Source organism: Haemaphysalis longicornis, unplaced genomic scaffold (assembly GCF_048455015.1).
Source record: "Haemaphysalis longicornis isolate Haplotype H1 unplaced genomic scaffold, Haemaphysalis longicornis Haplotype H1 scaffold_6, whole genome shotgun sequence".
Lineage (NCBI taxonomy): Eukaryota > Metazoa > Arthropoda > Arachnida > Ixodida > Ixodidae > Haemaphysalis > Haemaphysalis longicornis.
Genome location: NW_027526407.1, coordinates 51,177,745 through 51,203,373, shown reverse-complemented (window position 1 = coordinate 51,203,373; position 25,629 = coordinate 51,177,745). Strand labels below are relative to the sequence as shown.

The window sequence follows — 25,629 nt, the reverse complement described above, 5'->3', positions numbered from 1 at the left end:
CAGTGAAGTTATGTCGGATTAATGGCACCACAGGAGTGATGATTAGCTATGCCAGCTTTGAAGGAGGAGACACAAAGCTTCAGCAGCTGTTGAAATTGTCCAAGTTCCCGATGACAGTACACTAACCGGATGATCCCACATTTCACACGCGCCGGCAACATAGTTTAGGATTGCATCTTGGCCGTTCAGCAGTACAAATTTTCCAGTGAGGGTTTGCCAATGCTTGTCAGTCGCTGATCTGAGCGACAGAAAGCTGAAGTGTCTTTCGATTTTGTTCTTTTATTGCCCCTGTGTGTACAGCCCCCACACCTCTGATGACGGCCCATCCCCCCTCCCCCCTCGGCCAATCCCCTTGCTCTACTCGATAAGCTTCTTGGCCTTGAAGAAGCGCCGCAGGTAGAGCACCTGCCACGTGGCCAGTCCCAGCAGGCAGCACATGGAGAAGATGGAGAAGTAGAGGACGCGCGAGTTGGTCGACTCGTTGGTGTCGCGCATCTCCTCTTCTCGCTGCCGCATGTAGGCAAAGTCCTTCACCACCGCCTCCGACAGGTCCTCCAGCTGCTGCAGCTTCATCTGGTCAAGGAAGAAAAAAAAAATTAGCAGTGGCTTAGCCAGTCCGAGGTGTCTTTCTGCTAGTTCCTCTTTGATTTACCCGCTCCAAGTCGCAGCAGTGCTGGGCGAGCAAAACACTCCTCCTCCTCCCATTGTTTTTCCCACTCTGCCTCTTCCCGGCACGACTTCAGGCGTGCATGCGTGCCAACGGGATAACGGTCGCCACAGCTGCCAGAGCAACAGCGGTGGCGGTGCGCTGAGAAGCCGCGGGGCTCGCGTGCGCGTCGTGGCATAGTAGAAATTGTGTCAGCGTTCTGAAGACCACAGAAGAGCGGTTATATGCCCCATGCACAGGGACGAAGCGCAGCAAGAGGTGAGTTTGGTTCGTGTTAGCAAAAGGCGAGACACTCGTTCGTAAAGCGCGATATTAATCTGAACGATAGCGCGGGTGTGCAAAGAGCTGTACAACAACGTCTACCGTGTTCGATGTCAACTTAAGCTATGCCGTGTCGTACACCAGTGCTTATCGCGGCACGTTGCGTTTGTGCTCAGTCGTATTTTCGTAACATGAATAAAGTGTTGAAGTGCGATTTCGGCTGCTGTCTTACTGCGCACTGGTCTCGGCGAGGCCTTGCGGGCGGCGCAAAGGGCGCGGGACCAGCAGCAGAGCGGGGGGAAGAAGGGAGAGGAGGAAAGTATCAGCACCCTCCCCATTTTGCGCCTCCTCGCGGTGTTGCCATGACAATTAGTATGCCTCCAAGCTCAAGATGGCGGTGACGTTGCTATGGCAATTAGAACTCACTTTTGCCCGCCCAGGCTCGCCAGGGGAGGATATGGCGCTACAACCACAATTAGCCGGGACGCTGGGTTGAAGGCTAAGATGCCGCCGACTGGCTTAGCTCGGCTATGCCAGGATATACGTAGCGCGAGCTAAGGTTCAGCACCCGTACTCCAATCGGATTGGATTTCAATACAACACAATCCAATTTAATCCAATCCAAGCCAATCCGATTCAAAGCAATCCAATGCTTCTCGTGCATGCGCAGAACGGCCCTTCACGGCACACGCAAAACCGCTCAACCTCGGCCAGTGTAGCTTACGCTACCCAAAGAAGTGCAGTTATGAGAGCTGCAAAGACTCCTCCCCCAACGCTTCTCTTTATTAGACACTGCGTCTGTTCTAAATGCCATACAGAGATAGACGCAAATGACGATTGGCATTTCCCACCAACTGGAAAACTGAGATTGGAAATTGAGAAGACGTTCAGCACTCCACTTGTGCACTTATTCCACCGTCTGGATCAAATCTTCCGGGCGGGCTCACCCGCTGTGAAGAAGAAATGGCATCACGGAGGATTTGTGTCGGTTACCCACACTTGGCCACTACATTGACGAGAACCATTTGGCCCTGTGGCTTGCCGTGGTATCCAGCATTTCCAACATAGTAAGCAGACAAACAGTTTTGGGACTGTATCCCCGTAGCCTCTGACTTCATTGCTGAGAACAACTTGATTCGGTAGATTCAGTACATTTTGCCCTACTCATCTCCACTGCACTATACTGAAGAGCAAACTTTCGAAATAAAGAAAAAAAACTAATATCTTCTTTTCACACTTGTATTCTTAATGAGCAGATACACTTAAAATTTTCTCCACACCCCTATGAGTTGTGCAGGGGTGAGACAGCTGAACCAAATTTGGGAGCAGTTTTTGGAGCAGCGAAATCTCGATTTTGGAGCAGAAGAACGACAATTATTATGTTCCATTAGGAGCCTAAAAAATCAAATTTTTAGCAACTCAGGAAGGGGGTGGAGGGGGGGGGGGGGCAGAGTGCACTTTTTAATCGGTTTTGAACGTACATAACACTGAAACAGCCTTTCAATAAAGTTTTTCTACCAGAGTATTACAAGGTGAGAACTGCACATTTGTACCAACCATTTTTAAATTCTTGGGCTCTTTGCATAGATAGCGTGGAGCGCCGTTGAGTATATCGAATAGAAAAACTACGCAATTGTAAGGCATTTCTGTTATCATGTGAATGCCTAAATTATTATTTTTGTAATCCCAGACTGGGCTTTACGCACAAGTGTAGAGCCACGGCGGCAAGAGTTGCGCAAAGTGAGGTGACAGTCGTCGCACCCCACCAGCCCTCCGATTTCAATCCCCAAGGTGCACGTTCACTACGATCGTAGTTTGAGTAACGCTGGTATGTTTAGCCACCTCCATCTTGGCGTTAAATTTCACTTCAGATAGATGAACCATTATTGCTAGCGTGCAATAATAGCCCGTCCCGTTATGAACACTGCTTGGACATTTTGCAGCGATGTAGCCTGCGCCGCCACTTCTGCAGTGTCGATCGTCCCATTCCCGCCGCTCGCTGTCAAAGGCAGCAATAACTCAGCGTTTTATAACACTGCAACGAGTCTGAAATTTCACTTCAAGCACGCACCGCTCCTCACAATCAGGGCCGGAAGACGGTGAATTCGCTGGCACCACGTTGTTTTTTGATGAACTCCCGTCTTAGTCGCGCAACTTCAAGCAACAGATAAAACGACTGAATGTAAACCCAGCCACTCCCATAACCAAAACCACAGTCGAAATCGGCGAAGAGCACTCTGCCTGAAACATGAGCAACTGCTTCGCCTGGAGGCCATGTTTTCCAATCTTCACCACACCAAGATGACGATGCCCAGTGGTGTCGTTCCGGAGATACAACACTCCGAAAATTGCCGTTTTTTCATTGCACAAGTAGTTTGTCACCTCAGTGCACATAAGTATTGTTCCTACAGGGCTTTGCAGTGGTTTTCGATGGGAAAACTTTACAAACTCACAGAATATAACATGTGCTACCCAACATTGTGACTTTTGAAAAAGCTATCTTGGGGACAATTTTATGCCGGCTTCTTAGTGAACGATCAATCAATGAAACCTTTACAAACAGCATCACCCTGGGAGTGCCGGAAAATTATGCCGCCAGTAAGAATTTTTCCCCACTGCAACTGACAGGAACGTTAGAATCCTTGGCTCTCAGACTGTTTTGGAGTAGTTTGGCACAATTTTTGATATTTTCAAGCTTTTGGAGCAGCTTGGCGCAGGGAAACAAATTGGTATTAAAACTGCACAATATGTGCAGCTGTCTCACCCCTGGTTGTGGCAGTGCACTGCTTTTGCGAAAATTGAATAGCCGCTTCTCACTTTTGCATCTACCTTAATGTTTTGATGCAATGGGAGTGGTGAAAACAGCTAAAAATGTGAGGTTCTGGAAGTCCTAAGGCCATGGTGGCTTGGCCTGCGGAGCATTTTCCACCCTCTTTGATGTCGTTACTCTTTAGGGCATCATTTTCTTGTATTTTTGTGGTTAAAAATTGAAAAGTTTTTATTTTTGCACTAAGCTTAATTACTGTTTTTGCATCCATCTCTGCACGACATGAGCAGGCATTGCAGTGCTCAAAAAGTACCTTACAAAAGGCATAGCAGGGTTTTTAAAATTCAACTCAAATAATCCTCCATTTTACCACTTCACAGATGGTAGAGAGAGATGGATAGATAGAAACTTCAATTGTCATGTTAGAATCTTAGTTTAATACTAGAGTCTGGAAGATGAGAAAACATGAGGCAGCCTTCGCGGCTATCGAGTGAATTACTGTGATCTTACAGTGGTTTGCAACGTGGTTCGATGCTATCTGAGTGCTTGAATTTTGATGCAGATCCATTTTTCAATTGACATAGACTCACAATCCAACTAGTAACATTCTGCGGAATTTCGGGAGCGTAGCGATGACTAATGCCACCAAACTAGCAAGGAGGATAGAAAAACCACAACAAAAAAATTCTCCCTAATGGCGAATTCCATTGGGAGAACAGGAGCAAATGGAGCGAGCAGCCAGAGCAGCACACGGGAGTAACGGGGACGTGTGCTTTCGTTCCGCGAATGAAACATTCGCGCTGCTCCGGGAGCAGTGAAAAGAGGGGGAGGGCGTGATGTCAAGAGTCATGTGACCAAACTTTTCCCGCTCTCGCTTCCCGGAGCATTTTGCGCGCTCGTGTTGTCCACATGCCGTTCCTCACCAGTTTTGCCAGATACGTGCCGGTGGTTTTGTGTCTGCCTTCCGCATGGCGACGAATGAAGAAGCCGAGCGGATGTTCATGTCCATGGTAGGGCCACCATCGTATCTCCCTAAAATTAGCTGCGAACGATAACAGCTTCCGCCGTCTTTTCCAGATACGACTCTACCTTCGGTCACTGCTTCGGCGGGGTGAACAGGTGCTCGAACATAAACTCATGCAATGTCAAATCGTCGTCGTCGTCGCTGCTGCTGCTGCTGTCCGATGATGAGTTTGCGCTTCAATCTGTGTTGCTTTCATCCTCTAAAAGTAGCAGCATCGTCCAGACAGCTGCGCTTAGCTGCTGCCGTACGCACTGAGCGACTATTGCGGCTGCTGGATTCCGCCATTTATCCTCTGCCACCCGGGGATAAAACCAGAAATGACGTAAAAGAGGTCGTGACTTCCTCGGCGTTCCCTGTTACTCCGCCGCTGGCGACGGAGCACCGAGAACTGCTCTCGGCGCCAAAAAAGTGCTCCTCCTCGACCAATGAAACACAACGTCCCTGCTCCTGCCCGACCACTGGAAGACGCCAGAACTCGCGAGAGCACTTTGGGTGTAGTTAGAAGTGCTCCTGTTCGCCCAATGGAAAGCGCTACAGTCGAACCCCGCTACAACGAAATTTCCGCTTCAACGAAATATTTCCAATTCCCCGTCAGCTAGCCATAGAAGTCAATGCAACAAAGTCCTCGCCACAACAAACCATTTGTCTGGCTTGCTTTCGCTTCAACGAAATTTTAGATGATTTGGGCTGGGTTCGAACAATTATTTTACAATAAAATAAGCACAGCGCCAGCTATCTGTAACTTTTTATACATTCAGGACGCTTAGTTTCACCGAAAACATGCGCGTTGCGACCACACCGCCACCCAAAACAAAACAAAAAATAACTCATAGGCGCACGCCATTGCTTGATGGTGATAACGATGTGGCCGGCCGTCTTTACACGAGGCGCAGGCCCACTTCGCCAAGGCGGAGCCCCAGAGCTACAGCTGGCTACAGCCAATCCGTATCCAGTTGAAATTGCATGAATGTGCTCCGCTGCTGGCGCGGTGCCGTCATGTATGCGTTGTGAGCAGCTGTCCTTGCCGTTTTCCTTCTACCATTCTTCATAGCCAAGAGCAAAAATCATGTTTGCGTGTTTGGTCTTGAAGCCTAGTCATCCTATCTTAGTCGCAGGCGCGCGGTCATGTTAAATGCAAGCGCGCGTCTTGCCTGCCAAGGTCAGTAGCTGCCGTGCCCTGTCGGAGGATGAGATAATGGCACTGCTCCTGCCACAAGCGAGAGGGGGGCTTCCGACGGCCTAACAGTTATCTGCAAGTAATCAGCTCGGTGGGCATGCCTTGTTGTACAGCGATACGTTTTGCGCCTGCATATCTTCACCCCCCTCCGTAACGCGTTCTTTGGGTGGTGAAAAAACAGATAACCATTGGTATGTTTGTTATCCAAATAAACATGAGTTCTTGCGCGTCACTCCTTTTTCTAAACATTGTATTATGCTGCCAATGTTGCGGAAACGTACGGGGCTATTTTTCTGGCCTTTCCGTGGTGTGTTGGGGCAGATTTCGCCTCAACGAATTTTCGCTTCAACGAAATTTTTCGCACGTCCCGTCAATTTCGTTGTAGCGGGATTCGACTGTATAAGAAAGATTACTGCAAAGTGGCTGAATAAATTCAGAATATGGGCTACATGCGCTTTAACCTGACCATGTGATTAACTGAACAGGTCATAGAAACTGTTCAGCACCATTTCAACCTGTGTGATGAACTCTGCTCACGTGATTTATTCAAAGAACGCTGGGTCGAATAGGGGAATCAAAAATGGTGTCAGCTAGCAACCGACCACTTGTACCTATTGAACGGAAAGCACGCCTAGAGGTGTACAGGGCAACTCGGAAGCTGAAACTGACTTCTCCGAATCGAGCAAAGAGCTCTGTGGCATAAATTTGTTCAAAAAGTCCCGCATTGGACAGTGATCTCGAGAATGAAACCTGAGGACAGCAACTCTGGGAATGCTGGCACTGTGCGGCTATGGTACACAGCGCGTGTTAGCGGTAAAGCACGACCAAATAAGCGGGTAGCATGTTCCATCAACAGCTACGTTTTCTTGTAGTTTGCTGTGCTCATTTCTATATTTGTTTACCACTACGGAAGGGAACCTAACATGACAACTGTTGACCATAACAGGGGTGTGCTACTAAATAATTGTGGTTTGGACTCAAACTGCAAGTATTTCACAGCGCTCATCAGTAGGGTCACAAAAGCAGTCTGTTCCAATTTCGTAATGTACCAAATAGCTCCAGTTTACACTCTCCAGATACACTTTTCACACCACTGCATGCAACCTTGGGCGACTGGCATGAGCGAAAGTTATAACTATCACCATTATCACTATTAGTTTTTGCTCCAGCAGCATTTCGGCAGTTCCTTTTAGAGGGGCCAATTAACCGTATGGGTATGCCCCTCTTACTGCCACTTCTTCCGTTTTTTAAAGCCGCAAATCTTGGTTATGCAAAAGGGAAGATTCGCAATTTCATTCAAGTTATTTTGTTCAAGCGACAGGTCGCTTCAATCGCTACGAAGACCATACTTATTGGGTAATTCAGGTTTTCATCACTGTGCACTTTATTTCATTTCACTCCCCTATTTTCTTTTCCGGAAAACAAAATTAAACCTATAAGCTCCAATTGGCCTGCAGGCCAACGCTTTGGTGTTGGCCAATCCCCCATTGTGGGTGTGCACTAAAGACACCAAGGATATCACCAGCATTATTAGTGGTCCCCTGAAAGACAACTTGTGAGGCAAACCGGAAAGACTATGCAAGCCTGTCTGCTGACCAGCCTCACACAGAGACAAGCCGAATGAAGGCAATCCAAAAGCCACTCACCTCCAGTGGCTTCAGCTTTCCGACCTCAGCAAGGCCCTGGTAGTTCTTGGCTTCAGCGCCGTGCTTCAGCAGCAGCTGAATCTCCCGGTCGCCGCCTTTTACCTCGCTGGGCATCTTGGTGACGAAGCACACCTCGTACACGTCGTACGCGTCTGTGGTGAAGGCGAACTTGCCATCCTTAATCTCATCCTTGTGGTAAAGGATGTGCCCGTTGCTGTCCTTGACCTGCGTATGTTGAGTAAAAACAGCCGCGTTGAAAGATATGGTCACAGCGGCGGCAGATAAGAAAGCCTGCGCCAGAAGTTTCGCTTTGACCAAAGTTGCCGTCTCTGGTGCTCTTACGAACACGTAAATAAGGCCGCAATGTTAGTCGACAGAAAATTCGCCCCCGGGGCAATGTTTTTTTGGCGTGGCAAGTTATGCAAATGACGCAGCTGGAAAGTTCGCGCGTATGGACGGATGAACGATGCCCGAAGTTTAACAAGTTAAAGACGGGGCCCAAAGCAACGGTTAGCGTCGTGATGCAGAACGGCTTACCGCGATAGACAGAAAAACAACCGTCAGCAAAATCCACGTACCGTACGGAGATAAACAACCGACTCATCAGACAGCGTGCACGATGGTTCGGGAAAACTAGCGCGCAACTCGGCCGCGAGATGTGCGGTTAGTGCAGAAAAACTGTTCCGCGCAGTGCAGACGATCTATAATACTGCCACGCGCTAGGCGGTCTGCTGCTCACCGTGAGTTCTGTTTTGTGGCCCGGCGACTCGTTGGCATGGTACTCTCCTGAAACGAGGACGTCTTTGAGCACTTCGTCCTTGAGGCATCGCTTAGTGTTCGGTTTTAGGTGGAAGCGTATCCCGTGCGCTATGCTCACGTATAAACACAGAACCGATAATAACGTCACGTAAGACACCATTGTAATGGAAAGCCGCGAAGACGGCGTTACGGAGCGGCTGCACACTGACGTGGAACAACGCCGAAAGCGGATGAAGCCGATGATCGCGTTTGTGGATTGGAGATTGGCCGCCGTCGGCTTGCTTCAGCTGGCGCAAGTTACGTGTGAATAAATAATATAAATCTTTTGACTATTAATATTTTGCTCAGATTTATTTGTATATAGAAAGTGAGGAGTATTTTGTCTCTATTTAAATGCGAGTGGCATTCAGGAAGAATGAGGGCACCCCCCCGCGAAGCAAGCGGAAGCAGACGATAGCTTTGCGCTGTGCTTGCGTCTGCGAGATCACAGGTCTCCTCGATTTGGCTTCACTTTGTGCACTAGTTCACAAAAGTGTCGTGTAAGTGCAGCCCCAGTTCTTGCAGTGCGAGTGCAGCCGTACACTAGCGCTTTCCGTGCAGCGGCTGAATAGAGGGCAAAAGTGCACAAACGTCGTCTGCTGCGGTCCGTGTTTGCGCGCTCGGGTTTTTTTTTTTTTTTTTTTTCGATATGGCGTCACCCTGCACTCATCTTGTGTTTCGTACACAAATTCACTATCTTGTTGCACGTGACGACCATTCTCGTCTAAAACGGGAAACGCTGTCGTTTCTACTCCGTTTACTGACACAAGTATCATGCTGGAGCCGTCTGCTACGATGCGCACCAAAAAACGCGCCAAAGCACGCTGCACCTTGCACGAGACGAGAAATCGCACAGAGGCTAGTGCAGAAGTGTAGAAGAACTCGTACAGCACCACGGCCGGACTGGAGGAGCGGCGAGCGCGCACTTTCATACGGCCTGCGCACCCAACAAGGAAACCACACAGCAGATTCTTGACAGAGTGAGGGCGCTTCGAACCAACCCTCTACCCTCCCAACCCTCTTTTTTTCTTAGTCGATGCATCGCCACTGGCTGCGCGAGCCGCACGTGTTTTGGATCTGCCGCGGAATATCACCGGTACCAATGAATGCCTTCGCTGCTATATCTTACCAAAAAGAAGACTCGTTGTGCACTTCAGTTGCATGATTAAGAGTTTTAACTGTATGTTTTTGACAGTGCGCTCGCTGCCAGCGGTCCGCTCAGCCCGACCGGAGCGTGAGCAGCAGAAACACGTTTAGCTAAGCGATAACCGTATCTCCCTCGGCGGGAAATCATTCGCGTCACTGGTCGTGCCCTGTGCGCGTGCAAACCAAGGCATCATCGGAAAGGAAAAATAAGAACTGATATTTCAGTCACGGAAAATGCCGCGTTTATTGCCTGCCTCATTTTCATATAATACAGTCGCTGATAAGATACGAAGGCCTCGCATATTTTTCTTCATGTGCCCCGAGTTAAAATGTTTCTTTCAATTTTTTGATTAGGCGCTTCCGAGTGATAATGTTAGGCTGTTTGACCCTATTAGACAAAATTCAAAAGGGGGGAGGGAGTCGCCTATTTTAATGATGCACATGTAAACTTACACGGACAGGTAACGTGTAGCCACGGCAGGGCTAGGGCAGTGGCAAATGCGCGCGCGCCGCCGCTCTACCCCGCCCGTGCTGTATTGTCAACCGGCGAGGGTTGGTCCGCAGCGCCAAGAACTAGCGCCGGTGAAAGGTGGGAACTATACCCGAAGCGTAGGCCGTATGAAAGTGCGCGCCCGCCGCTCCTCGAGCCCGGCCATGACAGCACAGCGTCAAATCGAGGGCCGAAGTGCAGGTGGCGCTAGCTGCACTGGCAAATTGAGTGCGAGTGCTGCACCGCCTCAACTGGCGCAGAAAGTGTAGCCAAATCGAGGAGACCACACGTTAGAGAAATAAAAAACCGATAAGAAAAACACATGAATTGAAGCTCCTCGCGAGCTTGGGGCATGCGTCCAGCTGAGCCCACTACGGGGCGTTCATCGCCCTCGATTCGCACTACGTGCCTACTGTGCTTTACACGCCCACCGTCTTATGGTCCATAGAGTTTTATACTAATATACACGTTTACTCGCTTTAACAGTGGCATTGGCTGCCTGTCGCAGGTTTTGTTGTCCGCCGGTGTCGGCACTTCGTCACAGTTATTCCCATTTCTTACCCTTTTGCCGCCTTGCAATCATTTAAATGAACCAAACTTGTGTTTTGTTTGCATGGCCCCTTTAAAGGGGCCTTGCAACACCTACCACCGACTATTCGGAATTCATTTCGGGGTAAAGTTTATTTCCCCAGCAATCTCAACCCCAAGAACCATAAAAGTCCGTTCAGTATCACCGGAGCTACGCGAGATTTAAAATCGTGCACAATAGTTTTATGTGATGAAGGCTGCACGCTCTCTCCTGGACAGAGGTATGGCTCATGATGTTCTCTTCGACGATCTTTGATGTATTACAGGCCAGGGAGTTTTCTCTTTTTTTCTGCAACGTGGAGTAGTCCATGTCCAGTGTGATGCGGAACAAATTATTGGTGCATGCTTGCAAGCGCGCGCTCAGGTTGGTCGGGCATTTTTGAAGCAATATTGATTGATTGATTGTAGGGTTTAACGCGCTGACGCAATGCAGGCAATGAGGTGCACACGTAGTGGAGGGCTCCAGATTAATTTTGACCTCCGGGGGATCTTTAACATGCACCGAAATCTCGTACACAATAGCGTTTTTGCTTTCCCCTCCATCAGAAATTTTTGAAGCAATAAACGGTTGCTGTCGAGTGGTCTGGTTAAAAGTGTGTATACCGAGTTTATCACTCCAACTCCACACACACTCGAAACACAAAAAAAATGCCAAAACTGTACGTACAGGTTCAGAAATAGAGGAGGTTGGTGCACAGCACCGATGACGGCGGATCGTCACCGAACATGCGAGAAATGAACAGTGACGTCGACCAGCGACAGCCAATAGGACAGCCACCACTGAAATGATGTAATCAGAGCAGTGCATAACGAGGAAAATTGAAGAGAGCGTGGTTGGTTTTCCCAAATCTTTCACAGAGATTTGAGAGCAATATTTGGCCAAATGCGCGAATGTGCAATATTGTGCAATGTGCAATATTTGGCCAAATGTGGCCAAATTTGGCATGAATGTGCAATATTTGGCCAAATTTGGCCAATATTTGGCGTGAATGTGCAATATTTGGCCAAATCTCATGCAGGTTTATTTGCACTGCTCAAAGCGTGCTGCAGGGACCCTTTAAGCCTTTCTTTGTGTTCACCCCTCAACTGGTTCTCGTCCAAACCCAGCCAGACACCTAGGTACTTTTATAATGCATGAGCGGTAAGAAGCTCTTTTCTTATCTTTAATATTGTAATGTTTTTATCTCTACTATGGTCATTAAATACATGCGCACCCATGCACGGTGAAACAAAACTTCTTCCTGAAGGGGTGAATTTCAGCGTAACACGTGGACCCCTATGGAGACGTGAACAGACCAAGGCAGTCAGTTTGAATTACTTGAAATTTTTAGTTTATGAGGCATGAGCTTGCACTGCATCACAGTTCGGAAAAGTGCTCAAGTCACCTTGGAATGGCACCAGTCTTGGGCTGGAAAAAAGACACGCTAATTGCCAGAGCATCACATCTTTGAAATCACATTACGCTTTCAAAATTTGCTCTTGTGGACTGAAAGGCATCTGAAACTAAGCCTAAAACTGTTCACGAAATAGATGACTCGCAGGCATGCTTTTAATCAAACTGGTCTTGTTACAAAAATATATATAATATATATATATAGGTACATGCACAAACAAGACGGGAAAACAAAATACTGTCCAACAAGCATACACTCGCAACATTCTTGTTCAACAAACGCAGCGATAAGTTCATGCATGGTTTGTGCCCACAGTTCGTTTGATCCCTCCCACTCAGATCACTTCACGCACAGGGCATCACAGATGGCCACACTGGGTTGAGAACCCCACTCGTAGTGCCCGGCCTGCCAAGATACCGCCTCTGTACATCTTCTCTGGAAACACGGAGGGTTCTTGTGACACAGTCTCCCTCAGGAGTTCCTTTTTTGTACCAACTGAAAACGCAGCATCTTTCAGGGTGTGTGAGCAGAAAGTGGGGCCTGGGGAATGCGTTGAAGGGCGACTAGACGATCAGCTCCTCTCCTGTGTCTTGCACCATGGTGATGTCTGTCTCTTGAGCTTCTTCAGACACCTGAAATAAGAGAGAGCAGAAACATACTTGCACCTGGACTTGCTGCATCGTTTCACGCACATGTGAAAGTACGGTAGAATCTCGATAAACGGAAATCGCTTAAAAACGAAATTGCCGCTTAAACGGAACAGCAGCCTGTAAGTTGGTTGGTTTTGTATTCGGGTAACGTAAAAAAACTCTCGGTAATCGGAACTAAACTTTCCGCGCCACCGTGTAAACGGAACCAGAAATGGAACTTCTTGTGAAACCCATTGGCATGAGAATCAGCGTTTTACGGTTCCGGCTGTTTCATTTTCTTTTTTTTTCTTCTTTCTCTATGATTTTTTTAGCCTCGTTGGCCTCGTAAGCCTCGGCTCGTTAGTGGTCAGCCATGTTAGCACAACGAATGCAACATCGCAGTGTTCTTGTTCGTTCCTTCTCGATTCAAGACGCCGAGGTTACAGGGCTCAGCTCCTGCCGTCTCATTTGCGCCATTGTGGCGCTATTCGCGCTGCATTACAACGTTGCCGTCTTCTAAATTCGGTGGCTCGTAAGCACTCAAGAAGGTGAGGCCTTTAGCCTCCGTGAAGATGCAGTTGCAAGGACTCAAACAAAAATAATTGGTGCACTTAGTAGTGCACAGCGACTCATTGTTGCCTAATCAACTTTGCGAATGATGTGCCTAAACCTCTTGTAGTTTTCTTGCTTTCTGAAAAACTGCATTCACCTTCTAGTGCTTAGAGTTCCATGAAAAGGTATTAAGAGTGTGTACGCACATAAATTTGCACTTTCACACATCTATCTCAGTAAACGGAACTCTTGTTTAACGGAACTAATGTTTTTGGTCCCTTGAAGTTCCGGTTATCGAGTCTACTGTAGTTGGTGTTGGCTGTCACAGAATGATTTCTTTTCTTCGTTTACGTTTTCTACTCTCAAGGCCTCAACACATTACAGAGAGGCACAATAGTCATTAACGTACAGTATCATCGTATTTGCAATATGTCACCTGAGGCCGGTTCATAAGCCGTGAGCCTTCCAAACTGAAATCAAAGCTTGGTGATGGATGAACTGTACTAAGGCTGAAAAATTACCCGGTCTTTTAGTATCAGATTACAGGGATCACTACTAATAAATCTTTTCACGAAAATAGTATTTATGCAGCACAGCCTTAGGCCTATATTATACCAATAAACATAGTAGGCAGCCAACCACTGCCAAATTTTGTGAGAGAAGGAGATATAAGGAAAACCATCTAGCGTGAGGCAAGGTCAGGCAAGTTAAAGGCCAGTTTCATAGAAGACACACAAGACAGGAAAGGCTAGAATGGGCCGCATGATCTTGAAGTGCGTCCAGAGACTCTTAGAAAGTTACACATTACATTGGCTTTAAATTACTGGCAGCCCTTTGAAATTTTCAGGCACGAAAATGATGATGATCGTTGGATGTTTATGGCGCAAGGCCAACTGGGGCAAAGAGCGCCAAAACAATAGTCGATGATAGGGGTGAAACCTTAAACACTAAGTAAAATCAGCAAAAACAAAAGTAAAATCACAACACGACAATGAGCATGGCTGGTGTATAGGGCCAGATTTCATGATGCGTGATAGGAAATGAGGTTTAAAAACTTGACGTCGGACAAATACTCAAACACACGTTTCACGGAAACAATGGCATCATCACCTAGGAAAACAGGCACGAAAATTACTTGTTCGTGCTCAACTCTTGCATGAAGACTGCATTCAGTGGCATACCAACACAAGAAATTAACCACTGCTCCCCCCCACCCTCCCTCTCCCCCTCAAGGCATCCTGAAGTTGCATCTTCCTCCCCTTCCCCAAATACCTCGGCAATGGTGACTTCACCGGTACTGGTGGTCATAACAGTGTACTGGTGGCCCGGCAGTTCCAACAGCTGGCCGTTGGCATCCACCAGTGTCTCCTCCAGGGTTACGTCAGCAGACTCCTCTGCGGAGAAAATGACAGCCACGTTGCATGTACAAGCCAGCTCAACCCCTCGAGAGCTTCTTTTAGCCAAACTAAACCCCATTCATTCGGAACAAACAACGCACTCTTACGTTCCACAGCACAAGGCTTGCCCTCCCGTGGTGCTTTTTTCTTTCTTCATTTGCTCTTTTTTGCGAATCATGGGCGGCGGCAGGAGTTCGCTGTTTTTATTTTTTGGTGCTTTAAAGGGGCCCTGCATCACCCTCCAACAATGCTATGAGCACAATGGGTTCAGGAGACACCGACTTTGCCATTTCCATCCACTTGGGAAGACCTACACTAAAGCGCAAAATCTGGGCTAGGTAATTGTTGAAAAATTGCTATTATTTTGTCTTAATGCTTTCTCTCCTTTTAAATGCGGAGCATTTCTTAGGCTCGCCTGGTCCTCCGTCGTTGATGGCGGCGCCGTCCACACGCTCACTGCGCATGCGCAACTCTCCTCCTTACACCCACAGCTCCGCGATACTACACTTATAAAAAAAAATAGTTAGCGGCGCCTGGTTTCGATCCCACGACTCTCTGGCCGCAACGGGAGGTACGTGGTGCTCTTCCCACTACACTACAAATCCGGGACACGAGCAAGTGCTACGAACGCACCTTATGTCCTTGACTCATTCAAACTACGTCAAGAAGCTACTGATACAACGAAGGCACGTGAAGCTGAACGTCAACGGAAACGACGAACTAAAACTTTAGAGGGGGATGCTGAATTTCCCGTGGGAAAGCTGTGGCGGGAAGCGCCACGCGCCTTGCAGCTCAACCAGCCCCGTCCGCAGCACCTCTGATGCTGATTGTGGCAGGATGCCCCTAGGGATTGGCCAACCAAAGAATCCATCATGAGATAGGTTCGCGTTCAACCACCATAGTCATCTTCCCGTAGGGGAACCGCCAAAGAAGAAGAAGAACGAGAAGACAAAGCTGTGAAGAGGAGGGCGTGTACATTGCTCTCAGCCGGTGCACCAATGTCAACAACCTTTACCTCACCAAAGCTGACGGAGACTACCGATTCTACCACAGAAACAACATCGACAAGAACATGATGGGCGAGTTTCGGCGCCTCGAGAACCACCACCTACTCACCGTAACACAACAGCACTTGCGTGCCTTTGGCACCGGTGTGGACCCAGACGCGGAATTCCCTCTGGCGCTAGTAAAAACCAGATCACTCAACATAACGGCAACACAATGGAACCACACGGAACCGCCACGATGCTTTGCATCCTCATCAGGGTTCCCCACGGGAAGATGGCGTAATTTTTTTTTTACTATGCTGGTTTCTACGAAGTCATGTTGTGTAGAGCAATCACGACGGTTGTCGCACGTGGTTGCTCTGCGTTTACCCTATACCGCCTTTTCCCCCTTTACCTCCTACAAGTTCTCTTCACCACGGAGTGTGATCCTAAAATCAAACAAGCTCAAATTGGTGTTTTACACACCGAAGTTAGCCTAGACTCTGAGGCACACTGTAGTGGAGAGATACAGATTTATTTTAAACCATATGGCCTGCTTCGACATGCACATGAAATTGTGATCCCGGACTCACACAAGGACCCACAGCTACACTATACTGCAAATTCGTGTGTATAAGCAACAGCAATTCTGTCTGGGGTAACTAGAGGTTGACCGCAGGTAGACGACGTTCGCTTCCCACCAAAAGTAGTTGGAGCAAAGTTCTTTAGTGCCTTTTCGGCTACTATTACTATCACAGCAGAAATTTTTTTTGCTGAAACTGTAGGTTAACGAACAACCATTTATTTTTGTGGATATCAACACAATCATTTGATACATGCCCACAGATAAAAAGAAGGCATATAAAATATCCCTGATAGCATGTTCGTTTCATAACTGATCAGTGAAGTTTCTGGTTTGCATTCAACCTTTCGCAGCAAAAGTGCACACCGACAGTGGCAGGCTTGTGCAAGCACTTTCAATGTGCACTTGTGGAACTTAAGCTAAAGATTGCAGCAAGAACACAAAGACCAGCTTTTTCCAGTATTGCTTTCTAAGAGGGACTTGACTGGTTGATTGTAGGGTTCGTGCTGACGCAACACAGGCAATGAGGCGCACCGTAGTGGAGGGCTCCGGATTAATTTTGACCACCTGGGGATCTTTAACGTGTGCCGAAATCTCGACCACATGGGCATTTTTGCTTTTTGCCTCGCAATCTCGAGAATCGAACCCGCGACCTCGTGCTCAGCAGCGCAATGCCTTGGCCACTGAGTCACCGCAGCAGGTTCTAAGAGGGACTGCAATCCCTGTAAACACATGCCCCATTTTCGGCATTGTCAAAGACAACAAGTTTTTGCAAACTGGCCATCTTTAAGCGAGCGAGGCATAGTATACCTTGTTCCTCCACAGTTGGCAACAAGTTCTCGGGAGCTGTTTCTTCATACTCTGTCAGCTCCTGCTCGATTAAATAAACTTCACACTGGGCGCTTAGCTGGTGCTCCTGCAAACAAGAGGTAATCATCAAAAATACACGGTCAGTTGGGCTCGGAAAGTCATAGGACACGAGATTGTACAAGAGGAACAAAAATACTCGCCACTGCTGTACTTAGAGCACTCTTGAATGTAAAATTTTCCTGTGGGGACATGTTGCATGCGGAGGGGGTCAAGGTACGCACGCCATATAAACACTGCCACACACTGCAACATGCAACGTCACCCTCCGCTTGACTCGTCCTTTCGCCACACACAAAACCGCCCCCTAACTGAGCAAATCTCAAAATAGAACAGCACAGGACCAAGAATGGCACTCTGCAGCACTCCACCCCTGCTATTTTTTTCCCTACCTTGAGCAGGGCCTGGCTCTTGAAGGCCTGGCCGCAGCGGTCGCACAGGATGGTGTGGGGGTCGGCGTGGCGGCGCTCGATGTGCTTGCGGATGTCGGTGAAGGTGTAGCCGTAGAAGTCGCACACGCCGCACTTGTAGTCCTTCTGGCCTTTGTGCCGCTTGAGGTGCAGCTCCTTGTTCTTGATGTGCCGGAAGGAGCGGTTGCAGATGGGGCACACGTGCTTCGGCTCCTCGTGGATCAGCATGTGCTTGGTGATGTCCGACCGCTCGCAGCCCCTGGGAGTAAGGCGCAGCTCTTTTTCATCACGGCCACTACTACGGCGACAAGAACGAGGTGAACAAGAAAAGACTAGCGTTGCACTGACAGAGAGGCGGGCCTAACATGCATAAACACAAGTTAAAGGAAAATTAAAGCCGTTCCACTCAATGTGATAGCTGTCGGAAGTGCAGAGCAGTGATTCGCCATAATGGGCTGTAGCACTGTTATCCGCTCACTGCTACCACCCAATGCAATTCACTGCCTTCGCAGTGCTTGCGCACCCCCTGCCTGAAACAGCGCCAGCGGGAGTTCTGTTATCTTTTTGTGCTCGCTTTTCTCCCACACGTGCCGGCGTTGCACTGCTACTTTTTTTCGCTTACTATCATAAAAACCGACCCAACAAGCGTTCCTAACTAAATGAACACGGGCGCTGCCGGTCAATTACATATATTTTGCCTCAAATGTACGTGCAGTTTTCTTTGCACTAAACAACGGGGAGATGTATAACAACCGCGAGCGGTTCACGAGTTTTGAACGCTTATGACTATTTAAACCGCTTGGTTTTCGAAGCCTCTGCGGTACGCCCTACGACGGTACGCCGGGCTCTGCTTGGGTCCGTTATCTCGCTGCGCCGCCTGATTCTGGCAGTCGCTTGAGATCGAGTGTTACACAAGCTATGACGACAAGGTGAGTCCCTAAAATGCTCTGCACTTAATAATCGAAGTAGGGAAGGGAGTATGGGGTGCTGACCGGTACTCGCAGAGGGGACACTTGAGCGGCTTGTTGGGGTTGTGGGTGCGGGCGTGCCGCTTGAGGTGGGCCTTGCGGGTGAACTTCTTGGAGCACGTGGCACACTCAAAGAGCACCTCGACCGGCATGTGCACCATCTTGAGGTGCATCTTGAGGATGTACGGGTCCTTGTAGCGCTTGTGGCACACGGGGCACGTGCTTGCACCGGGCTGCGTGTGGCGCGCCATGTGACGGCGGATGGCGTACGCCTGTGTTGGAGGAAGAGGACGGTGAACGCCACCGAAGCTACAGACGACCGCCCTGATCAAGGGGGCACCCTGGTCTTAAACCAAAAATGTTTATTTTTACAGATATGATGATAAAAATTCGAGGATATATGTAGTTTTTCATTCTGATTGTAGATGTAAAATTTTTTTGTGTGCAAAACAACTACATTAAAATTTATTGGTGGGAAAGGTGGGAGACAGAAAAACCGGTTTTGCCTTCCAAGCCCAAACTTCAAACGGTCGTAACTTCGGCTACAGACCAGATAAAATGAATGTGTTACTATTATTGCACTCCTTAATTTGTGCACAGTTCACTGGTACCTTGTTCGGCTGCATCACTCCAGCAGTTGTTTTACCATAGCTGTCAAAAAAATCAAATACAGAAGTCCGAATAAATTTGAACGTAGTCGCTTTACACAAAAACAAATTTTATATTACCAATCAGAATGAAAAACTACGTATGTCCTCCACTTTTGGTCATCATAACTATAAAAATAACGTTTCTGATCAAAGACCCATGTCTTTGATCTTTGGGACAGAAATATTTCCCAAGAAAACATTTTTTAGGTATCACTTTTCTCTTAATTCTCACAGTTTTTCCGCCGAAAATTCCATACTTGGAACAGTACCAGGTACTTATAAAAGCTATAGAGGCTCAATTTCAACAAAGAAATAACAATTTTTTTATAATTCCCCACTTCTTTGCTATGACTGGTATCTCAGTGACAAAAAATTCTTGAGAGGTACAGAGGGCAACACCCTTGTTTATAACACAGGTTTCGTACTTATAGCCTTATCTTGCCTCGGCCGGAAAACATTTGACGAAAACTATTGTGGCATTCTGAAGTCTTGACCGTATATTTTGACCTCAATGTCTTTTGTGACAAGTTTGAGTCCACAGTTCTGAGCGGTAACCAGTTGAAGTTGAACTCAGTGTTATAGACAAGGGTGTTGCGCACTGTACATTGCAGCATGTAGTGCAGCTAGGGAGATTATTTCCTTTGCACTTTAAAGCTGAATGTTTATACCATCCAATAAGGGAAGCAGATTTTGCATTTTGTGCTTCAGTAGCTGCTTAATTAGTGTCATTTTTAATTGGTTAGCGGGAGTACTTCAAAACTATAAGTTAGAATTGATGTAAACGTGTATGTGATTGCAAAAAAAAAAAACTGCTTCCCACATTCCATTTGCCGCAACTTCTGGCATCCATTGAGGCCTTCCTGGTCATTTTTTGTCATATAGCTTTTCCCTATTGTTCTCAAGAACAATTAAGGAAGATTTCTAATTAACTCGGAAACTAGCAACCTCACATCAAAACTAAATGAATATTTGAATTCAGCTAAAAGAACTGAACAAGCCCATGACACTTCATCAAAATTGGTTGGAAAGCAAGGAAAAAGTTTTGAAGACCAGTGTGGTTAGGTAAAGGGCCCGCCATTACAACAAAATACGTTTTTGTTCATTAAAAAGACTGGTTTGTCCCGATAACAATGCACCCATTTTATTGCAAACTTCGAAAATAGGTCCTTACAACGAGTCCTTGTAACGTCCAAGGATCTCGTTTGTACAATCAGTAGCTGCCGACCAAAGGCACAACCAAGAAACAAGACTGGTGATTGCGGTGGGGCCTTTAGTGCCGTATGATGGAATCACTTGAGCGCGAATCTGCAGTTAGTGCATTGATAACTATGTTTTGAGCACTTTCCCAATTGTGTCACTACTGATATCCTGAAATGCTAAATTTGATAGTTCTTCAAATTTCTTAAATGTTTTTTTTTTTCAGTTAAAAATGTCTTTCAGGGCTACAATTGAGTTGAACGAGTTACCAAAGGCTAGTTCTTTCAAACACTATTCAATTCAAATTTTATTTTATTCAAATTCCATTTAGTTCTATTCAAATTCTATTTAGTTCTATTCAATGTTATGTAAATGGTTGAATGTTCTAGAATACGTTTTTCTGTGTTACCTTCTCTGCTGAACTGTAGGGGGGCAGAGGCTTTGTCAGGCATTCCGCCTATATCTCTGCCCCGCCTCACGGATAGCATCCGTTGAAAGAATTCTCAATAATAATTACAAAAAATAGCAATTTGTCTTTATCGTTTAACTGGGTCAAATGTTTCTTTTTGTTTGTTACCTCAAGCTGCTATGAACAGCTCCAAAGCAGCCTTCCGTATATTGTTCACCTATAGAATTTCTGTTGGGAGAGCAGTTTTCGGCTGCCCAGGAACTACTCAGCAGAACTGATCTGGACAGACAAGTGAGATTGATGCACTGCGGCACATGCGCAGTCATGGGCAAGGGAAATGCGGACACGAAAATATGAACAAGAACACGCTAAACTGAGATATACTGTCCGTGGAGGCCCAATAATGGTGAACTATTGGTACAGCAGAACCTTGTTACAAGAGACACTGTTACAAGAGACACTTAAGTCATAACAGACATTTAAAAATGGTTTGGTTCATTTTCCTATGTTCGCCATTTTAGAAACATTGCATACAAGAGACCTTGGCTACAAGAGACTCTGTAACTAGGGGAAGCTTTTTTGGGTCCCTAGAGTTAATTCTTCACTATTTAGAAGAGACACGACGAAAGGGGGACCTAACACGAAGGACCTTGTGGAAAACTGCCCGGAAGATGAAGCTTGCACTTGCATCAAAGAGACATCAAAGAGACCGCAGAGTTTCCACAAAGTTCAGGAGTTTGTGTCTGCAGATGTGGACCTCGTGTGTTTAAGGAGTCTAAAGATCATGCGATCCTTGTGCAAGTACTAAATGGTTCCCTAGAGGATGAACCAGAGGTGGAGAATAATGACAAGGGTATTGTAGGACAGGAAGTGGTGGCAGTTTACCTGCATAAGTGCTTTACCTACAAAAGTAGCGAGAGAAGCTAATACAATCTGCAGTCCCTAAAACTACAATGAACGACCTTCTTCTTAAGCCATAGTGAGACCTGTCTGATACTGATTTATAACAAAATGGTTGTGTTCGACTCCACACTGTTTTTAGAATTTTACAAGAGACATGTTTCCCAGGTTCCTCAAGTGTCTCTTGTAACGAGGATTTACTGTAGATTTGGAAAGTCACACTTCCGAACTTTGCTACTGCAAATAAGGCACGCTTCAATTTGACCTGCATGAAAGAACTCGCACAATGTATGTTCTGGTTCATATTTTCATGTTCATATTTCATTTGTTCACGACTGTACAGACAACCTTTCCCTCCCATGTACTACACCTCAGCGACCGATGTCAGTCCCAACCGACCGATTCCCTTCCCCCCCCCCCCCCCTCCTAGCGGCACGTGCCTGTTCGGCGATGTGGTCGCAGTAGGGGCAGACGCATCGCGGGTGCTGCGCCCGGTAATGCGCGATGAGGGCCTCCTGCGACAGGCACACGTGCGGGCAGCGGCGGCAGCGCACCAGCTCGCTGGTGTGCACCTCGTGCAGGTGTTCTTGCAGCTGCTGGGCGTAGGCCGCCTGGAACTCGCACCCGCTGCACTGCAGTTGCTCCTGCTCCTCGGGACTCGACCCTGCCGCGGAGAGGGAGGTGGAAAAACGAAGGGAGCTCACACAAACGCGTAAGACTTGAAGATAGCGAAGCTGTGTGCAACCTTCACCCCCATCACGGTGGTTTAAGTCACCGATTGCAGCCAATATGCTGCAGCAACGACCTTTACTCTATCATCGTTGCTCTAAGTGTGAGCTTCTTTCATTTTGTTTCGAAGTGATGATCATCGGACATCACCTTGGAGGAGCAAACGCTATGACGTGTCTTTCTCGTTCCGAGCAAGTGTTGCCGCTATTACGCCGAATGCTGGAGTGTTCTTTTTTGGGCCAACCTCGGCCAATCTCCCTAAGTGGGTATGCTTGGCTTGACAAACAGGCGCCGGGGACGCTGGGCGGCCGTCGCGAGGCACGCACACACAAGCGCTAGGCATTTTTCTTGGTTTTGTTAACTGCCGGATGGTCGCCGCAAGGCCCACACTCACATGCGCGCGCTCGGCAATTTCTTGGCATTTTTAACTGCGGATACGAAAAATTACGATTTGCTAAACAGCTTCGCTGGTTGCAAATGTTGTCTGAATGTTGCAAATGTTTGTTGCAAATGTTGTCCAAAGACGATAGCCGTTTGCCAGCCCGGCCACCTAAATCAGTTCCAAGTTTACTGCGTTCCACTGCTCCACGATAAGGTCCTTCTCTACGCGCCATCTACTGCAATTTTCCATCACTGATGAACTTCTTGGAATGACGCCTGGAGCTCTAGTGTCGTGGGCGACTGCATATTTTTTTTTTTTTTCGACAGTGGCTTTAGTATTTAATTTGCTACCGCAAAAATCAAGCATCCATGCATTTTTTCAATAAATCAACAACGCAAATATTGCTTATGTACTGACGCTTTGCATCGGACATCTGCAATGTTTTGTTTTGGCTCAACAATGTTGACAAGTATAAACATTGCCACCAGACTGAGACGTTTAGAAATGGCTTGGCCTATATAAACGACTCCTTTAAGATCTGCATCAACTTTGGCTGGGCGGATGTATCAAGGGACAGACAGAGAAACAGATCTTTCTTAAGCTACTCGAAAGTCTTAAGCTACTTGAGCTACTTAAGCTACCTGTCTGTCTGTCTGTCGACAGACAGACAGACAGAAAGTAGCTTGAGAAAGACTATTGTCTTAAAAAAAAAAAAAAAAGAAAAGGAGATCACTCGATTGCATTTCAGGCTGTGTCGACATTATCTTGGCAACGTGGAATGTGGAAAACTCAATCAAAGCCCTGCTTTGCTGCCGTGAGGGTTACTACGGGCGGACTGAAAATTGGGAGAAAAAAAAAAAGGGTTTTATTTTTATTTATAACCTAACAGCTCAAACGTGTAGATATTCGGCCTCCTTTATTTACTAGTCCTAGATAAGTCCACGGGCAGCCTGAGAACTTCCCGTGGACTTATCCCAAAGGAATACATAGCGCAGTGCGTAGGTGATCCGGGGCTGATAATCGAGGAGGCACATTGTCACAAGGCAGAGAAACAGTTCTGAAGAACAGAGCTCGGTTTATGGCCAAAATGTGGCGCACTGAACAGCGAGTGGAACCCCCCAAAGCGGGAGAAGACCTCTTCCTCTTCCAAAACCGGTTTAAGCCACTTGGTGATGCCCACGGCATTTAAACGACGCCGCGCATACCCCTGCGGGATATTGCTCTTTTTATTGCAGCAATTTAAAGTCTTATCATACATACTTACCGAGTTGTCGCACTCGAAAGCCCTACGAATGATTATTTTTGCCGACGTTTCTGAACTCATTTCCTTCTTTCCTTAAAACAAGCAAATATTGTTTCCTCGTTTTCTTTTTTGCCACAGGCCAACTGTTCATGGCTACACTGGTTTATGCGCTACAATGGTGCATAGTTCGTGCTCCTGTCTTTTTTTGTCAAGTTTTACAGATTTTAACGCCCACAATAAGCTCTTGCTGTGAACTTATAGTAGCCCCAGAGTTGTTTAGCCTCAGAAACAGGCACTCTTAACAGATCTCTCCTCGATAAAGTCAAACACAAGAACGGTAAGCTTGTTTTATGAAACTCCACTAGGTAAAAGCTACATGAGCGAACAGACAAGCAGCAAAATTCTCCATTGCCGTCGACTCTCCCATCACACGGCGGCAGGAATGGGTAGTGGTGCAATGTGTAGGACACAGATGGAAGCCATTTGAAAGCATTAAAGCTGATCATGCACGTCCTTTCAAGCAGCAAGAGTATACAAAGCTTTTTGATAATGTGAGGCTGGAGCAAGGTGTCCCGGGCATTCAATTTGACGTTATAGGAGCACTGAAACGAAAATTTCATGTTACACTTTTATTGCTTTTATCGATGCTGAATGGTCTGGCCAACCTGAAACAGCACTTCAAATACTTCAGCGCGCGATAGTTAATTACATTGAACGGCTTGAAAATCGTTTGTTTCAAATTCCCGCGCTTTCATCCCGAAAGGGAGCATACGACAGAATCCCGGCCTGACCTCATTGCTTTGTGAGGATGTCACCGGCGCCCGCTTGAGAGGGTGTTGCGCCCGCTCGCCATTCGTGGGGCCGCGCGCGTGAAGTGACGTCACGAGTTTTTGATGAGCGCTGTCGTGTAACTTCTTTTGGCTTCATGGGGTGATGTCACGCTGATGTCCATTTGCTGAGGGCCGCTCCGCGTGCTGCTCCGTCGGCGCGATAAATGAGATCCAATTAAAGTATTCACGTCACAGGCTGCTCATATTTCAGCCAGGGTATTCTGTTGAGTGAAGGAAGTGAACTGTGCAATAATATTAACGCCGAAAATTGGTGTCAGTGCTCCTTTAATGCCTCCGCATTAACATATAAGAAGTGCTTGGGTGTCCTCCATGTTTTTGTTGATTAAAAGAAAAAAACTTTACCATCCTTTCCTAAATAAAGTTGAGAGAAGCGCAAAAGATTTCGCACATCAAAACTGCGTCAAAAATGCATCAATACCTTCGCCAAAAGCGCGTCAGAACGTCCAATCGATCGTCAAACCCTCAAGGATCCAAGTCGCAAAACGAAGAATGAAACCATGTCAGTTTCGGATTCTTTGTGCACAAAGCAAACGCACATACGAATGATATGAGCGTGTACCGATATGTGGTTCATGAGATAAAGGTATACTGCTGTACTCCTCCTTCATGATTGGCGTGTGTATCGTCTTATCTAGAACCGTTCCTTATTCGCAATTTTCAAATGACCGTTTTCACACAGTGAAAGTCCAGTTTCACGCACACGCTATGCATACAGGGATCTTATCAGAGCTTTCCGGTCCACCAACTGGCCTATGGGGAAATGCATTAGTTTTCTGACAGAATGCCACTGGTCTCACTAAGAAAGCTTTCGCTTTAAAAAAAGAAGAAAAACCTAGTGCTGTTGGGCAAAATCAAAGCTTCCCCTTACAATTTTCCCTTGTCAAGAGAGGCCCTCAGGGTTACTGGCACAACCGCAGT

The 25,629-nt window shown here is 47.1% G+C and overlaps 2 protein-coding genes across 2 annotated transcripts in view; both read right to left on the bottom strand.

Annotated features, from left to right (window-relative positions):
- Window positions 1–254: 254 nt before the first annotated feature.
- On the bottom strand, window positions 255–8,556 carry Bai (Transmembrane emp24 domain-containing protein bai). The gene is made up of 3 exons (XM_077674294.1): window positions 8,282–8,556; window positions 7,543–7,767; window positions 255–573 (listed from the first exon to the last, which is right to left on the bottom strand). Exons 1-3 carry the CDS (start codon window positions 8,459–8,461, stop codon window positions 358–360), a joined length of 621 nt encoding a protein of 206 aa, XP_077530420.1. The 5' UTR covers window positions 8,462–8,556; the 3' UTR covers window positions 255–357.
- A 3,357-nt stretch (window positions 8,557–11,913) lies between these two features.
- Window positions 11,914–25,629, bottom strand: part of LOC144142640 (uncharacterized) — a 37,756-nt gene continuing 24,040 nt past the window's right edge. Inside the window, exons 11-16 of the mRNA XM_077674293.1 lie at window positions 21,947–22,170; window positions 18,375–18,622; window positions 17,365–17,641; window positions 16,916–17,021; window positions 14,412–14,533; window positions 11,914–12,590 (exon numbers count right to left, since the gene is read on the bottom strand). Coding sequence (XP_077530419.1) covers window positions 12,522–12,590; window positions 14,412–14,533; window positions 16,916–17,021; window positions 17,365–17,641; window positions 18,375–18,622; window positions 21,947–22,170 — 1,046 coding nt within the window. The 3' untranslated portion in view covers window positions 11,914–12,521. The remainder of the gene's footprint in view (window positions 12,591–14,411; window positions 14,534–16,915; window positions 17,022–17,364; window positions 17,642–18,374; window positions 18,623–21,946; window positions 22,171–25,629) is intronic.

What these genes read in the sequence shown, in the direction of transcription:
- Bai (XM_077674294.1), bottom strand. Translation starts at nt 8,461, where the DNA reads ATGGTGTCTTACGTGACGTTATTATCGGTTCTGTGTTTATACGTGAGC. An exon ending in GCCACAAAACAGAACTCACG is followed by an intron (nt 7,768 to 8,281) that starts GTGAGCAGCAGA and finishes CAACATACGCAG; the next exon opens with GTCAAGGACAGCAACGGGCA. An exon ending in GAAAGCTGAAGCCACTGGAG is followed by an intron (nt 574 to 7,542) that starts GTGAGTGGCTTT and finishes TTCCTTGACCAG; the next exon opens with ATGAAGCTGCAGCAGCTGGA.